The sequence below is a fragment of the Embiotoca jacksoni genome, unplaced genomic scaffold (genome assembly GCF_022577435.1).
Source record: "Embiotoca jacksoni isolate LCO1_2020_lvr unplaced genomic scaffold, fEmbJac1.0.p SCAF_3, whole genome shotgun sequence".
NCBI classification, from domain to species: domain Eukaryota; kingdom Metazoa; phylum Chordata; class Actinopteri; family Embiotocidae; genus Embiotoca; species Embiotoca jacksoni.
The window spans coordinates 21,789,687-21,806,338 of record NW_027185381.1 but is presented as its reverse complement, the minus strand read 5'-3'; the positions used below and the strand labels follow the sequence as shown (position 1 = coordinate 21,806,338).

The window sequence follows — 16,652 nt, the reverse complement described above, 5'->3', positions numbered from 1 at the left end:
CGTGATTCACTTGTGTTACTCAAATAGTCATTCACAAACAAAGTGCAAAATGTATATTTATTGGTTTTGAACATGGTTTTTGTATTAATATTGACATTACAATTTAATCTTTAAAGTATTTATATTTAAATGTGATACGTTTGCTAATAAAAGACAAGATGTTTACCATAAAGACGAAGTTATGTGATGCATATTGATTCGAGGTGTCAGTTTTGTTAAAAATCGGCTCACAAAGCAAGTGATTATGTTTTATATCTTAAGGTTATTTATCATGCAATTTAGCAACCTGTGAGTAATGTTAGGTGTTACCCATAAAATATGTGCCAAGTAGATTAGCAATTTAAAATATGGAGCCCAGAAGTCTTCAATATTTAGCCTGGCAAATGAAACTTGGTTTTGCCCGTTAACACATGTAAGCAAGAGCAACACTGTTTAAGTAATTATCAATCAACAGCTAACTTCCACTGTACATAAACACAGACACAGTAACTAAACGTCTATATTTTAGTTTTTAAAGCTAAATATAACCAACTGGCGACATTTATTTCTCACCATCAAAGTAAAGAGCCAGTGTCAGCGAGCTTTTCTTGGCTGTTGCATTAACCGCTGCCGTTAACGCCGTCTTTTCACATTGATGCTGAAAACCTGCTAAATTAGCTTGTGAGCCAGGTATGCAGAATAGGAAGCCTTGTAAGTTTAATGAATATCTACTGTGTTTACATCAGCCAGAGATGATTCAGAAAAATGGAGCTCTAATTCGCAGGTTTTAACCTACTAAATCTGGTAGCGGTTGTGAGGCGAAGTAGCTTCAGATTTGCTGAAAAGTGCGAAGGGCAGCAACAAATTGTTACAGTGACATCATAAACAAAATGAAAAGGTTCATTTTAAAACATCTTTTTTTTTTTGATTATGTCACAGATTATAGTTACACTAATAATTACAAATGTTCATGTCTTTATCTATACCATGATTTTTTTTTTTTTTAATCTAACATTGAACACTTTCAGGCTCCATACTATCAGGACATCAAGTTCTACAATTAAAAGAGTGCTGCAGGAAAGGCTTCAGCTGCCTCTGCAACAGTGCCAAGATCCTGCCAGTTAGTGAAGAAGTCTCCTTGAGCCAAACACCGGCACACTGGATTACAGTGGCGCTGTCATGTTTGTTTTTGCATGGCAACTGCTTCGCACACCTTGCAATAACTCTTAATTGTGAAGAGCCAGACTTCTCTGCATCAGACGATGGGTCAGGGGAGAGTTCGGCCTCACGGCATCGCGCTCCGCCAGGAGACATCTGAGGGGAATTGAGCACAACACAAGACAGTGCTGAGAGATGTACACAGATTCAAAGAGACTACAAGCTCCCTTGAGAGGCTATCGTGATCAATAATGAAGGTATGACATGGTGTACAGACAGGGATTCTCAGTTACATAATAAGATCATGAAAACAGCTTGTGCTCTGTGTGCACATAGAAGGGCAGCAGCTAAAGAAAACCGGGCTGGAGAGCAGTCCCAACAGCAGCTATACTAATCATGATGAAATCTGGTAGTTCCTACAATGCAAGATCTTTCTTTCCACCCCCTCGCACACACACAATGTCTCTGCAGATTCTTAAATAAAAACATGGATGACATGATGCAAAGCACTGATATATGTTTGACCTGAAATCCCTGTGGTGCATTACCTTCCCAGTTTCTTGTGGTATTTATTCTCAGATTTCATTGCCGCATGAATAAGCAGTTGATTGAACAGATCCCTCTGTAAACAAGTGGACAAAGCCATTAGTAAACAAAAACCTCTTCCAACACCATATACAGTCTTTCTACCCTTTTGCGTTATATTGTATGTACACTGTTGCACCTCGGAGAATCGTTTTCTGAACATAAAATGCATGAAGTCCATCAGCATCCATCACAGAGATTCATTATTTATATGTTGATGCACTGCGCTCCACATTCTCACACTGTGGTGGTATGGTTTCTGTGATATGGTCATGGCCTGAAAGACTGCAGCTCGTAAACACCTCTAGCCCATTTTTATAGCAACAGGGATTTCTGTTTTACTCAAGAAAACACAATACAGTATGATCAATGATATCCAAAGAAAGTAAAGCATCAAGGCTGAATGCTTTTCAACTCTGCAAGAAGAGAGCTGCAATTTTTTTCTTCTGTTTTAGGCTTACTACAGTTGCCCATTTCTGTGGACCTTACCTGTGCATCACTGCCACCAATGTCTACAATGCGATAGCGTAAAGGGTACAGGAGTTCAACAGTTTGATTGTAGTTGCCCTGGTTGTACTCCATCATAGCCTGACACATTGGTATGCCTAGAATCCCGGCCCGCTGATGTTGCTGATTGTCACGTGGCTCCCTGTGATGGAAAGGAGGGGTTTCAAAAAAGAAGAGAAGGGAAAAAAAATAAAGAAACATATATTCCTAATGGTACATTTCAAAGAATGTATCATTATTGAACAATTTGTGACGGTAGTTCCTTCTGAAAACCAGACATTGAGATTATCTTTCAAAAAGCCTTTTAGATCATTTATTTATAGAGAATATGAACAAGGCTGACAGCCACAGTCGGCTTTGGAGACAATCAGGCTGCTGTTTTTAATAAAGGAAACTCTCGAGTTGAATGAAACGAGACAAAAATAAGAACAAAATTTTGAAAATAAACCAAATCTAGGAAGAGAGCTAAATGCTGGTTTATTTCTACAAACTGACATGGGTATTAAGGCTTTTTTCAACAGAACCGTGACAGCACAGACATCTGGGAAGGATTCACTTCCCTTTAAAGCCAGAGATTCCATACTGTTGCGAGGCTTTCTTGGATTAAATAATGATTACAGTCGCTGAACCTAAATTCACATTATGGAAAAATATGGATTATGTAAAACTGTGTCACCCTTCCAAATCAAGATAATAAAAGTTACACGGTACGCGAGTGATGGAATTAAATGAATGCAAAGTTTATGCATGGCTGCAGCTTGCCTGATGATCCAAAGCAAGAGCTGTGTTGAGGAGAAAATTGCAGTTTCTTCCTTAAAAACTCACTTTGAAGATAATTTAACATTTATTACGTAACAGTGAAAAACACTGCAACTTTAAACACTGGTTTTAAATGTTGGCTTTTCTGTGGCGGGATAAAATGGAGAGCGCATGCTGTCTGTAGTCAGAACATTACAACCGCAGAACTCCACAGAGGCAGCAGCAACTGGTACAACATCTGCTACAGATGGAAGACCCTTTTCCCCAAGATACACTGCTGCTCTGAACGCTCTCCCTGACTGTATCCGCTCACTATCTCACATCCTACGCTCAACCTTGTTTCTGTCTCTATTTTACATAAGGCTTGTGTTGCTCTTATGTAAGGTGGACAGAGTGTTGAGGTGTGCAGTGAGGAGAAGAAATGGTCGGAACTTACTTAGCCAATTGCTGGAGGCCCTCCAGCAGACGTTGAGCGTTCTGGCTCTCTTTGGCTCCCAGCGACACCATGAGGAAGTGGAGGTCATTAAACAAGGTCACATGGTCATCATTGTGAGGCTGCGTTACCTGGAGCAGCTCCTTCCAACGGTCCTTCACACACACACCTGAAATATAGAGCAACACAGACACATAAACATCACATAGGGGATTTAAAAGTTGTGGGAAAAGTAACTTTCCTGAATTCGACAGTCAATTCATTCATTTTCAAAACAGTGATACCATAAATTTTTTTTTTTTAAAATGTGGTAAAGGATTCTGCTAATTATCCTTACTTCAAACTCTGCGCTGAGTTTGAGATTAATGAAGTATGATAACTGAAATTATCTCACCTCATTAGCGGTTTCACTTGAGACCACACTGTCTTAAATTGTCTTAAATCAGCCCATTACCAACATGTTAACAAATGTTGCAGCATCAGACCAGTCGGCACTATTTTGAAAAATTCCTATCGAGCAACAACATGCATTAAGTCCTGAATCTATATCAAATTCTGCTCAGTGGTATTCAAGATGCTTTTTGAATTCCCAAACTATCTGGTATCTTACCCTCCATTTCCAGTCTGTAGAGCATTGAACTGGCATCTACGGTGTCCAACATGGATCCTGAGGCTTTACAGCGTCTGAATACCTTTGGGAAACAGGGCATACTTTCACTATTCACCGTAAACACTGAAGGATGGAACATGTAAATGCCACAGAATAATTCAGAAGAATAACATTTGAAAAAAAAAAAAAAGACACTTGTGTTTTCCTGGACTCCCCTGATGTGAGCGGTTAAACATTCATGAATCTCAGCTGACTTGATGTAGTGATGTTGTGTTCAGACTTACAGCAGTGGTAAGTAACATTATGAGATGTTCCTGTAAAGGTACAGGACATCAGAGAGCTCTACTTTCTTATTGTCTCCTATTTTTAGAGCGTCAGGATAAAAAAATAATCAGCTTTGGCAGCTGACACTGAAATGGGTGTGGGTGGTTCCTTGGCTCTGACATCTTCGCATGGATTTGACTTCCATTTGCTCACACTTACCCTCTTGACTCACAACAAGCACAACACATTGCTTTTAGTCTAGATCCCTTGTGTACTGATGCATGCACGACTCTTGAAAGGATTCAGACAGGCATCCCATTAAAGTCTCGATGGGAACTCTCAACACAAACCAACCTCAGAGTCATATATTTGCAGAGCGGCTTCATGTTGCCCCTGTGGAGGAGGACAGGGTGAGAGAGGCGAATTTGAATCACTTCAGACTGGAGAGATAAGCAAGGTTGATTAATTGTACCGCATAGATGCAAACACGAATTGATCTCGCAATATAATCAATTCCAAACTTCAAATTACCCACGGGAAACAACATCATGAATACAAGTTCCGCAGACCGTTGCCAACTATTCACTTGACTGAAAAAACTTAGAATAATCTTTACCTTCTCGATGAAGTACAGAGCCCAATGCCAATAGTTATGACTGGCCAGCACGTCAGATACCTAGAATTAAACATTACAGATTTCAAATCTTATTCCTGGAACTATTTCAATATTAATTCAGATGTCTCTGGAACTCTACAAGGTTACACAGATGCAATCCATCAGAAAATCCCACTGTTCAGGAACAAACAAAAGTAGTACCTGCCAGTCTTTCTCTCTACTTTCCATGAACTTCAAGCCTTTGTCCACCTCAGCCTTCATCTCATAAACATGGGCTACGGAGTGGACAGACCAAGCATCATCTGGAGTGAGTGCGAGGCCCTGCACAAGAGAGTGTACCAGTGAGAACCAAAAAGAAGTAATACAGATGCAGAAAAAAAAAAGTAAAAAGTCAATTACACACAAAAAATAACTGCATGCTTAACTCGTAGCTGCTGTCGTTAATTTTGTCTACGATGTTCCCCAATCTTGTTTCAAGCGACCCTCATGCCACAGCTACTTTGTATGCATTACACATTCAGCAGGGAAGAGTTCGGCTGCTGAGGTCTGGATGAGCTGCTTATTATTGTTGGTCTTTCACAGCAAATTACTCGCCAAATTGAACTGACACAATAAGCACAAGCACAGACAGCCGGGAACACCCGGCTTCAATAATGGCAACAGCATGTACAGACTGTGATGGAGAAAAGAACTCTCACCTCCATGGCCACTTTCTCAGCCTGGTCGTAGAAGCGAGTCTCTAGGAGACCAAAGGAATACATTCCCTTGAGATAGCTGAGGGCGCACACACACACACACACACACACGCACACACACACATTACCAAATACAGAAATGAAAGAACTTTCACATGTTTTATCTAGAAAGATTAAAAGCAGGCACATTCATTATTAAACTGCGCAGTATTACATATTGACTCAGGGTGTGTCGTGCAATTTGTTTAAGTACCGGAGCGCAACTGTGATGCACGCACACAAGCACACACATGGGCTTAAGTTGTGGCTAAGGTTGATCCTATTGTGCCAAGTAACATATAATGTCAATCATTTTATAAAGTCAACTGTGCAACTCTGTTATTTTCAATGGTTGTTCTGGATTAGTTAGGATAAGTGTTATTGTCCAATTTTAGCCACAACACTTTTCAGCATAAAAGTCTCGTTAAGAAATGAAAGGTTTCTGTCAACAGAAGGGCTTTTAATTTGAAACAGACACAGGAAGTGTTGGAAGTGTAATGCAGTTTTTCCTCAACGTAGTTCAGGTGCGCTCCAGCAGCACTACATCTATGACTGTAAATAATCTCATGATGATGATGATGATGTGCAGTTTATGTATTATACATTGTATGTATTACAGCCCAATGCATCCATACACTTCTGTTATATCTATAATACATTGAAGTCAAAGAGTTATCTTATGCTGTGTTTTGTACCCGGATAAAGGTGTATGTGGTTTCCAGTGGGGAAGCACCCTGGCCACAGAGTCCCTTATCTGGGCTTGAGCTCCCATGTAGAAGAACGCATCATGGGCAAACTTGAGAGCCAGCAAATCAGTGGGATGATCTAACAGAATATCTTCCCATATATCACAGGCTTTTGGAGAATTTCTGCAAAAAAAATATGAGGCACTGTTAAAGATAAATGCAGTTCTGAGAAGCAATGAAGGACAACAGAATGAGTGTACCATGAGAATCCCAGATATCAATATGCTTTGTGAGGGAATTAGGGGGCCCTTGAAAAGCTCAAGTGTCTTTCAAAACAATATTGAGAGAACAAAATGACTCTTCAGTATAACAGTATATCTGACTATACCATAGGGAAATAAGACACTGAAGATAAAATACAAACATTACTTGCTAGACTGTGACCGAAACTTACAAAAGAGTCGACAAAGGAATGCAACAGATGAATGCTGTTGATCTGAGGCTTGTTATTGCATCACATGGGGAAAGACAAAGAGCAACTCAGGGAATGGCTGAATGTCGCCTGATAAGTAAATAAAAAAATCTTGGGTTATATAAACAAGATGCTATTCAACCATCATAGTTTTATAACTTATTCACAAACCCTCTGACTTCTAAAATGTTGCCTTTAAAAAAAATTAAAAAAAAATACGACAGCACTCTTAAAAATGTTTTATTATCTGTACAGAAGAAATCTTTATACTTCTATTTAAAAAAACTCGCATGTTGCTTGGGATCCCCTATTACAAACTCTTTCTCGGGAACAACTGGCCTATTTACATTCTTATTCCTCTGTCTGTTTCGACTGCGTGTACTGTGGTGTCCTGGCACCTGGATCGTACCCATGAGAGAAGTGCTCCATAGCTTGGACATGGAGCCTCTCTCTGGGAGTTATGTCCTGGCTGTTGGCAAGATCCACTGTTCGTCTCACAGCGCTGGCCAGATTCTCATTCAGCCGGGTGCTGCTTGAAGTTGCCATCAGCTCCAGCCCCGTGCTGATCACATGACCCATAACTACGGGAAAAAACAATTAACACTGGTCTTTTCTTTTTGAACTTTCCCACTGCAATATAACAGTAAAAACATGGCGATATCGCGTGTCCTCGTAAAGGTTTTGCCTTTTGGATTGAGGCCAGTCATGAAGAAGGAAACTCTTAGGTAACTACCTGTGTTTCTTCTTTCTTTTTCTGCTCATGTTTAACAAAAGATGATGTTAATGTTAAAAGGTTTTCATCCCTACTGTGTGCCCTCATGACAATGTGAGCTGGCTCACTGGTTACTCACTAGACTAAAAATTAAACTTTTAAATGCACTCTCCGAGTCTAATTATGAGTTTATAATGTTGCCAGATCTATGTGCTTTGCTTTCTGTCCAAGACTGAGCTTAAACAAGGACACCAGAAAAGAAACTTGTGTTGTAATTATATACATATATATCTCCAGACCTGTTGTATGACTCATGTTAAGTATGTAATCAATGTTAAACCAGTTGACCTCAAATTGAGTTCCTTATGTAACCGTATATTAAGACCATCATAGTCATGTATTTTCATCAGCTAAATTAAAATCAAGCTCGCAGGTTCTCAGAAGCATCAATTAAGTGTTGAACCGCACAAAAGAGGGCTGACTAATTTGCATGAACAACAAGGAAACATTTAAACACTTGATGAGAGCTCAAACTGACAAACCTTCAGACTACAACTAACAATGAGAGGGCTTGGAGGAATTGACCTCTGCAATATTTATTTAAAGTATACAGGGTCGTAGCCATTTTTAATTTGCTTATTTTAGCAGTGGATAAATTTAGCACCAACACCTTCATCCTTTCTGTATTTATTTATCCTTAACTTTTAACCTTGATCTGCCTTTGTCTCCTTGAATACAACATGTCTTAACTTCTTGCCATGTCTACTTTAAAAGAGGCTCCCATGTTTAATCAGAACTTACTTGATTTATTTAAAGATTGAATTAAAGAAATGACAATATACGACTCCAAATGTACTTACCAAAGGTAGGGTCTGCCACCTGGAGAGCAGAAATGCATCCTTCGAATCCTCCCAAGGTTTCATCATTCTTCCATTTTACATACTAGGAGCAGAACACAATTGAGTTGTTGTTAATTAATTCATATCTATACACAGTAGTCTGCAGGCCAGTGGTGGAACATACATTCACTCAAGCAGAGTAGGTGCAATTTTAAGGTGCTTTTATTTTAATTCATTATTTCTATTTGATGCTACTTCATACTTTTACTCCACTACATTTCAAAGATGAAGTGTTTACACAGTGGATAATATAACAAGCTTTTAAAACAGAAAACGTTTCCAACCTTCTTGGCATCTGATATCTTACAAAGTAGTAAGCGCATGTTTCAGATGTCTCGGAGTTTGTTAACAGTCAAACCAAAGAGTCATTTTTCCCTCTGAACTTCTCACATGGTGAAATATCTCACCAAAAATCAAAGAGAGAAAGAAATGAAAACAGATTTGTGTATCAGAAATTAGATTTTTTTTTTTTGTGTGCTTCTTTTCTCCCACTTATAATGTCATGGCCCGTCAGAGTAACCTGCTGCCTTTCTATACAAAACGAGATAGAAGTGGTTCAAACCAGCTCCACCTGCAGCAGCTACAACAGCAGCAGCAACATGCTTCAAACACTATTAATAATCTAATGGTGTAATGGTGTATATCAGTCAGAGGGACTAATACAGTACTTTTAGTTTAGTGCTTTAACCACATTATGCTGCCAATTTTATTTCGATTTGTTTTGGTGTTTTTTTTACATTGATTTAGTGGTAAAAGATTTGTCTCTATCACCCTTTCTGCAGATACTATCATATATATTCTATATAAATTGTATGTGTATGTTAGGTTGTGTGTGTTAGGTAGGTTACCTGTGTGAGTATGGCATCATACATTTTGCAGGCCTCATTGCTGCTGGTGGACATTGTAAGACCCTCTGCCCTCCATGCCTGTAAGCGACAGAGTGTTAGTATGCAGATTTAAAAAAAAAAAAAAAATTATTCTGCATTTCAGAGTAAATTATACTTTTCTGTGTTTCAAGTCAGCTGGGACACGTTTGCAACCTTCAAGGGCGGAGGTTACAGCTGTATTCATAAAAGTCGATAAATAGTTTTCAGGGTTACTGCAAACAAAACTGCACGTCCCGGTAAAAAAAAACAACCCAAAAAAAGAAAGTTAACTCGGACACGTATCTGTATTCACACGTTGTCCCCGGATCAATCTACATTTTCTTTGGCACGAATCCCACCCGTCGTATTTTCGCTTCAGTCTGCGGTCAGCCCCATTAATGCGAACATAACCGCAACGCTTAATTTCACAACAAATAAACAGCGATCATCTTTTTTTTCTTTCTTTTTTTTCTCATGCAATTCTGTCCTAAAGTGTTTATCTCTGTGTGGCTCCCGGTCCCGTCACTAACCTCACAATCCCTGAAACTTGAAGCAAGCATTTTTAAAGTCCGTGACTTGAAGCTCTTCCAACTTTCAACCCCAAACTGGAATGTGAATCAACTCGGTCGATGATTGTTGATTATTAGGAAAAGCACCGGAAGTTACTTTATTTGTTGGTTTGCTTTCAAAATAAGTGCATGAGCAAACCGTTACATAAGCATCTGTGTTGAAGTATAACTTTCAGTAATCAACGTTTACATGTGCACATCGGTAATGCGATGGCAAGAGACAGAAATCTACGCTGTTAACTTAAGTTTATTTGATAATTGTATTTTGTTAACGTCCCTTATTCATTAAAGCACTGGTTCCCAAACTTTTCCGACCATAAACCACTCTGTACCAACCCCTCCTCCCCCTCCCCCTGCAGATACCAACATACTTTACATGGAAAAAAAAAAATTCAGATGAACTATTCAGTAGCTTTAGAAAAGCTACATAACAGCAACATAAAGGTACTGTTTAAAAATAATAATAAAAAAAATATACATTTATGTCTCTTGCAAGAAAAGGTGTCACTTAGACTCCTTTTTTTTTTTTTTTTTTTTTTTTTTTTTTTTTTTGCATTGAAAGGTTTCTCTGATCGGTTACCTTCAGTGTTTTCACTTGCTTCTCCACTGTTTTTTTTTTGGACCTTGCTGCCATTTCAAAAAGCCACTCATTCCACTTGGTAAAAATCAACAATTGAGTGTGAGAGAATAACCCCCTGATGATGTCATATGATTTATCTCGGCTTGTGCTTAAAGACTTTAAGCAAGCCGTTTTAACATTTAATAGCCTCCACAATTCCGATGGCTAATACCTGCAACTGACTTAACGACCACTTATAATTCTAGTTTCAGATATTAACCATTTAGATGAGACAGTTCTCAAGTTGGAGATATCATTACCTTTCATTCATCCAAGTGAAAATGTAACTACAGATATGTACAATTTATGTTTAGACTAGTCATAATTCACTTATAGAGCTAGTACCATATACATAAATGACAACAGTGACATGATTTGTCCCAGAGAGAATGTGATTGTGAACATCTAAAATGTTCTTTTGTACTCTGAAGAACTGAATTATGGATATATGTAATACATATCCAGTATCCCTTTTACATGTTAAAACAGCCTTCCATATGACTACTTGAATATTTAACAGAAGACATGGGACATATACCAGGCAGGAAGGTTCAAACAAAGCTTATATTGACTGCATTATGGGAAATTTAGCATTTTTGATGTTTGATAATAGGAACTCCAAATCAGTTTTCTCTGCCTGTGCTACTTATCTTTCAGCAATTCTCTTTGTTCTGTCTCCAGTAATTCCATCAACTTCATGGAAGTGCATCACTAAATTGCTGCACTGTTTTAAGTTGCCGTGGTTTTATCATATTCCCCACTTTTAATTTCTAACCTGCTACATACAATACATAATGTTCTCTGCCAAAATAAACAGCTTTTAGACTTGTTCTGCTCATTATGACATTAGAGAGAAAGGTATAGTAAGAGCTCCAGCTGACCAGGGCACAAAGGAGGGAGAAATCAGCCAATGCTGGCCCTAACTCTTAGCTGAAACATGTTCATAACCACACAACAAAAAGTTGGATTTAAGTCAACAAACACGTAAAAGAACTGCATTGTTTTATTGCTGTTTTCAGCATACATCCAACACCCCTATGAATTTTAGCTACATGAAGCATTTACATTACAAGTCATGTGTCAACAGAAGAGTTTAAAAATTAGGATTCATTTTCTTTACATATAATACAATTTGCACACATGTTAATAAATATCAATACAATCATGTCAAACTTATCACACGCCATCTAAAACAACAACCCTTAAAACTATGTAACTTTTCTTTTATTCACAGCTCATACCAAGTCATAAATATAGCCTCTAGTGTTTCTATGCTGTAAAACAGTGGCCAAGAAAGGCTATTAGATTTGACTACCCACCAGATGAACCATAATATTCCTGTTTGATGCAAGTTACTCATTAAGCACTTTGCATGCCATTAGTGCCCCCATTTTAAATGTATTTGTTGTTTGTTTGTTTGTTTGGGGACCTGCAATACAAAAGTATTTGATAAAATGTTCCAGTGGGATACACAGATGTGACTACCTCAAAAACATGTGAAACAAAAATAAAACTTAAGCACAGATAATGAAAATGAAAAAGGCATCTCGTTCAAGGGTGAAGTATTAACACTGCCATGTGTTGTTGTGTAAGTGTTGTGCAGTGTGTGCCCTGCGGTGTGCTCCTTAGATACTAGAGCATGTCCATGAACAGAGAAAGTCCTGTGGCACAAAATGCGTGACGAGCTCTCCCATTAACAACAGTGACATCAGAGTCATTAATAAAATCACATTGTTAAAACAGCTCTCTCCAATAATCCTTTCGACAGTTGTGTAACCTTACTACGGTTTACTATAGCAGGAACCATTAAAATACAGAATATGAACAGGTGTTTGTAAACGTTAACCGTCAGTGTGATATACAGTGAATGGCATCTCACGGACAGGCCCATCATTATCTAGTCACGCGTAATGTTTCATGTCTCTTGTAAGTCTGTACTCGTAGATGGAGACGATGCAAGTTTCTTCTATGTGCCTGCAGCCTTCGTTCCTGACATGCAATGGCTTATGAGTGCATGGGAGTTATGTACGAGTGCAAGATAATGAGATTCTGGGCACTCTCCTGTGAATGCAAAACAAAAAAAGTTGAACGGTTGAATGCAAACACAGATAATAAATACATACAAAAGACATGGCCATATTTAATGGATTCTTAGTATTGACTCACTAGACACTCTGTAGGGAAAAAAAAGAAAGAAAAAAAAGGGCCTTTCATGGCGTACTTGTGGTTCGTTATGATGCTGAAGTCAGAAAGGCAGCTTCAGCAGAGGATGTCCGTCCTTCAATTGGATTGAAAAGACTGAGCCTGGAGACATTGCTCCATCATTTAAACATACCTCTGTAGCAGTCCTTTGCACAAAAAGGAGAATTCTCATCTGTTGAAAAAAATTTGACTTATTCTAAACATCTATACACAAAAAAAAAGAGTTTCTTTTTTTTTTTACAATTCCTTTACATCAGCAGGACCGAACTGCATTCTTCCCTTTAAATAATTGAGAATGAGGTCTTTAAACATTCTCCCAAAGCCCCCTCCCGCCCCCAACCCCGCCTGAGAGGATCCAATTCAAGGCTGGGGATGATAAAGTTGTGAATATACTCGCCTCTCCACCCACAGAGAGAGAGTGCAAGCAAAAACTGCAAAGTGATTAACTCGGACTGCCTTTGGGCAGCGGATATGTAAATGCTGCCGACTGCTTCAATGTCTAATGCAGCCATTGTGTGTGTGTGTGTGTGTGTGTGTGTGTGTGTGTGTGTGTGTGTGTGTGTGTTATGTTGGAGGAATCTTTACACATTCACTGCTGTAGGTGTAACAGTTTGGACCGACTGCCCGTGTCGGTGTTCAGCAGACCATTCATATCAAAGATGGCTGAGATGACAAGTCGCACCCTTCTCCCGAAACTTGATGAGCAAGTAATTCTTTTTAGGCCCAGTTGAGGTTGAATCCTTTGGAGAGCATGACAGATTCCAGGTCCTTGTCCTCCTCCTTCTCCCGAAGTCTCTGCTCATCCAGGAGGGCCACCAGGGCGTCACGCTGCTCCACCACCTCCAACATCTCATTGAGGATCTGCTTCTCCTGAGCGAGCTCCTTCTCTGTTTTCAGGTGGTCTGAGAGACGAAGAATCAAAAGAGATTACACAGATATAAAGATTTGGCGCCGAAGTGAGTGGGCTGTAAGCTCACTATCATTCCTGGATTCACCTTCCACAGCCATCCGCTCCCTGAGCTCCTGCTGCAGTCGGCTCTGTCGGTCCTCCAGCTCCAGCTCTCTGGCACTTGGGGACAGACAGAAAGAAGAACAATGAAAAGTTTGCTTCACTAATGAACTGTAGCTTTCAAAATCAATATTTATCAACAGTTATCTACAAAGAATTCACTAAAATATGTCAGTTGTTCCAAAGATGAATCGTTGAACTAAAAGCCTTTAGTAACTAATAGAGATCATGTTGGATAATTTAAAGACTTGTCAGAATGTTATCAAAATGTTTCTCTGAATGGTTTGCATATTACATTTCATATTATTGTGCTGAAAAATGATTATGACTTCAGAAAAGGCAATCAACCATAAACTAATAAAATAACAATAAAAGTGTACTATTTCATCATCTGCAAGGTCTCTATTAGATTACAATTGACTTACATGAGGAATATTATTGCGTCATTAGGCCAATTATCGCAGGTTGCGTCACATTTTAATCAGGCTAGCGCAGGGGGGCTATAGGGGTGACAATGTTGTTTATTGGTCTGTTCATTGCTCAGTTTGATCGGTAGTAAAATATCAGAACAACTTTTACTGACAATTATGGCCCAAGGAATCCAGGAATCACCGTGACTCCATGACGTGTCCCACTCGCAACGTCCACAGGTCAAATTTTCCACTTGACCAGAACTTCAGATCAATGGAGGATAAAATGAGCCGCTGAGTTCCCTTTAGCATCATATGTACTTTGATAATAACGATAAAAAATTACCAGATTGCCATACATGCATGTTGTCAAGATGTCTTGTTCACCAAAGTATGTCCATTTAAGTACATTTTCAAGTCAAAACATAAAAAAGTATATCAATATAAGAGTGTACCAAATAGTAGTTTTTCAACTAGCTGCATGGTTACTAGAGGAGTTGGCATAGCAACAAATGACACACAATTAAGCTATGCTCTCTGGAAATGATAAGTTAATCGATTTGCTCATCCATCCCATCGGTCCAGTGATGTACTCACAATATCATGAGTTCTGACTCGTAGCGGACCAGGGCGTTTTTCTCCTGCACCAGCTTGAACCACTCCTGCATTAGTTTGGGGTCGTCCTTCTTGCCCATACCTGAAGGAGAGGAAGGGAAGTACAGAGCGGGAGTGAGAACCCCGACGACTGCGGGAGGACACTGATGTCACACAGACAAGGACCGACACGGGCAATGCAACGACAGCCAAGCCAGGATGTCCTTGCTGAGGGATGGTGAGGTGGAAGAATGGACTCGACACCAACGTGGTCAGTCGTGCCACACTTGGGGAGATGGCACACAGGAGGTGGCGTGGAGCTACGGGTTTCAACTTTAGCAAGTGCGCACACACACACACACACACACACACACACACACACAAACGCACACAACCCCACACACGCGCGCACACACACACACACACACACACACACGCATACAAATGATACCTGTTGTTGCAAAGTTGAAAGTTTGTGTTAGCCAGTTTGGGCCCTTGTGTCAGACGTAGCTACTCTCTGGGAGCAACTACCTCCTCCTATCAGTTGTTTTTTTTCAGAGTGGGTAGCAATAAAAAAAAAAAAAAAAAAAAACACACCAATCAGAAGCTTAGACATTACAGAGAAGTAAACCCAAGGAGCTATGGAAATTCCTCATCCTCCCCTGCCCACATATTGACCCTCCCAGCAGTAATAAAATCCTTTTAGACCTCATTCATGCGCGGCAGTTTGAGGGTAGAAAGAAAATGTATGAAATTGACCGTCTTTACATATTCAATTACAAGTTCAAATGTTCATGGGATGACTTATCGTTGAGACCAAGAGCGAAGTTCACACTCCTCTATTAAGTCTGCCTCCGAGGAAAAGCATGTTGCGTTGCAGTCATAGAGCGCCGAGCAGCTGCTCACTTCTCCTGCAGTCCCACTTCTGTATGCAAAAGGAGACCGCTCTATGTGGCATGCTCAGAAATATCTGCTGCCGGGGCGATGTAACCCTTTCATTTATCCGACTGCAGCAGGTGGAGCCAAGCGGTTTCAGTGGAGCACCAGAAGGCAAACCTTGATGCAGCGTGACATACTTAGCTGGGGAAGAGGAGGTTCTTGCAAAACGGAAAGGGAAAAACATGGTGCACACATAAATTGCATGGTTGTGGTCTCGAGGACTAGCTTTTGCTAATTGACAGACAAGGGACAGAGAGGCAAAGCTGGGGAAGAGCCGCTCACACTGGAGAGGAACACAACATGTAGAGACAAAGGAGGAATTACAAAACCCAGGCTGTTTCCAAACCTATTCTACAACAGGTGTTTTTCTTTTCTCTTAAAACTAACTTCGGCCTGTTCCACCACCACCACCCCTCAGCCCAGGGCTCAGAGCACGCGGGAAACAGGGGGGCATAAACGACAATAAAGAACAACAAAAAGAAAAAAAAACGGATCGCACACAAAAACAAAGCCATGTTTCTTTAAACGGATTGGAAGCTCAGGCACAATTTACATTGACGGGTGTTAGATACGAAAGCAAACCAGATGCTCCATCCATTTTTTTTAACACTCGTTTTGTGGAAAGACTTGAAAATGTATATACAAATCAACACACCATGCAAGTTTCTCAATCCCTAAAATACAAACTTGCCCACGAGCTAGCCATGTCTCAGCTGCTCATCGCTCAGTTTTATTATCATTTTACGAAGACATGACACGTACCATTTATTCAAGGCATAAATAACAGAATTCCTAAAAACAACTGCAGTGCAGTTTTACAAGACATTTTTGACAAACAGAAAACAAAACACATGCTGTTGATTAAAGACACGATGCGGCCGAGTAGTTTCCCCTTTATGTGGCAGCAGCTACTCAGAATATTAGAGACATGATTTTCTTCATTGTTTTAAAAGGTCAATTTGAAATGATCATTTTAACTTGCATTACAACAGAAGTAGTAGATAAATCAGTATGAATTGTGCTGCTCAGG

At 39.7% G+C, this 16,652-nt stretch overlaps 2 protein-coding genes across 18 annotated transcripts in view; both read right to left on the bottom strand.

Moving 5' to 3' along the window:
- Positions 1-38: 38 nt before the first annotated feature.
- On the bottom strand, positions 39-9,921 carry ttc38 (tetratricopeptide repeat domain 38). The gene is made up of 14 exons (XM_069162815.1): positions 9,811-9,921; positions 9,263-9,340; positions 8,376-8,457; positions 7,213-7,384; positions 6,341-6,514; positions 5,610-5,685; positions 5,113-5,232; positions 4,912-4,971; positions 4,650-4,688; positions 4,032-4,113; positions 3,425-3,590; positions 2,212-2,371; positions 1,686-1,759; positions 39-1,293 (listed from the first exon to the last, which is right to left on the bottom strand). Exons 1-14 carry the CDS (start codon positions 9,838-9,840, stop codon positions 1,206-1,208), a joined length of 1,401 nt encoding a protein of 466 aa, XP_069018916.1. The 5' UTR covers positions 9,841-9,921; the 3' UTR covers positions 39-1,205.
- Positions 9,922-11,453: 1,532 nt separating this feature from the next.
- The window catches only part of mical3a (microtubule associated monooxygenase, calponin and LIM domain containing 3a), an 85,335-nt gene continuing 80,136 nt past the window's right edge, over positions 11,454-16,652 (bottom strand). For all 17 annotated transcript variants that reach the window (XM_069162064.1, XM_069162047.1, XM_069162053.1 and 14 more), the window contains 3 exons: positions 14,687-14,786; positions 13,666-13,739; positions 11,454-13,572 (listed from right to left, as the gene is read on the bottom strand). In XM_069162064.1, coding sequence (XP_069018165.1) covers positions 13,388-13,572; positions 13,666-13,739; positions 14,687-14,786 — 359 coding nt within the window. In that variant the 3' untranslated portion in view covers positions 11,454-13,387. The remainder of the gene's footprint in view (positions 13,573-13,665; positions 13,740-14,686; positions 14,787-16,652) is intronic.

What these genes read in the sequence shown, in the direction of transcription:
- ttc38 (XM_069162815.1), bottom strand. Translation starts at nt 9,840, where the DNA reads ATGCTTGCTTCAAGTTTCAGGGATTGTGAG. An exon ending in ATGGAGCACTTCTCTCATGG is followed by an intron (nt 6,515 to 7,212) that starts GTACGATCCAGG and finishes TTTTTTTTGCAG; the next exon opens with AAATTCTCCAAAAGCCTGTG. An exon ending in CTGAGAAAGTGGCCATGGAG is followed by an intron (nt 5,233 to 5,609) that starts GTGAGAGTTCTT and finishes TCTCTTGTGCAG; the next exon opens with GGCCTCGCACTCACTCCAGA.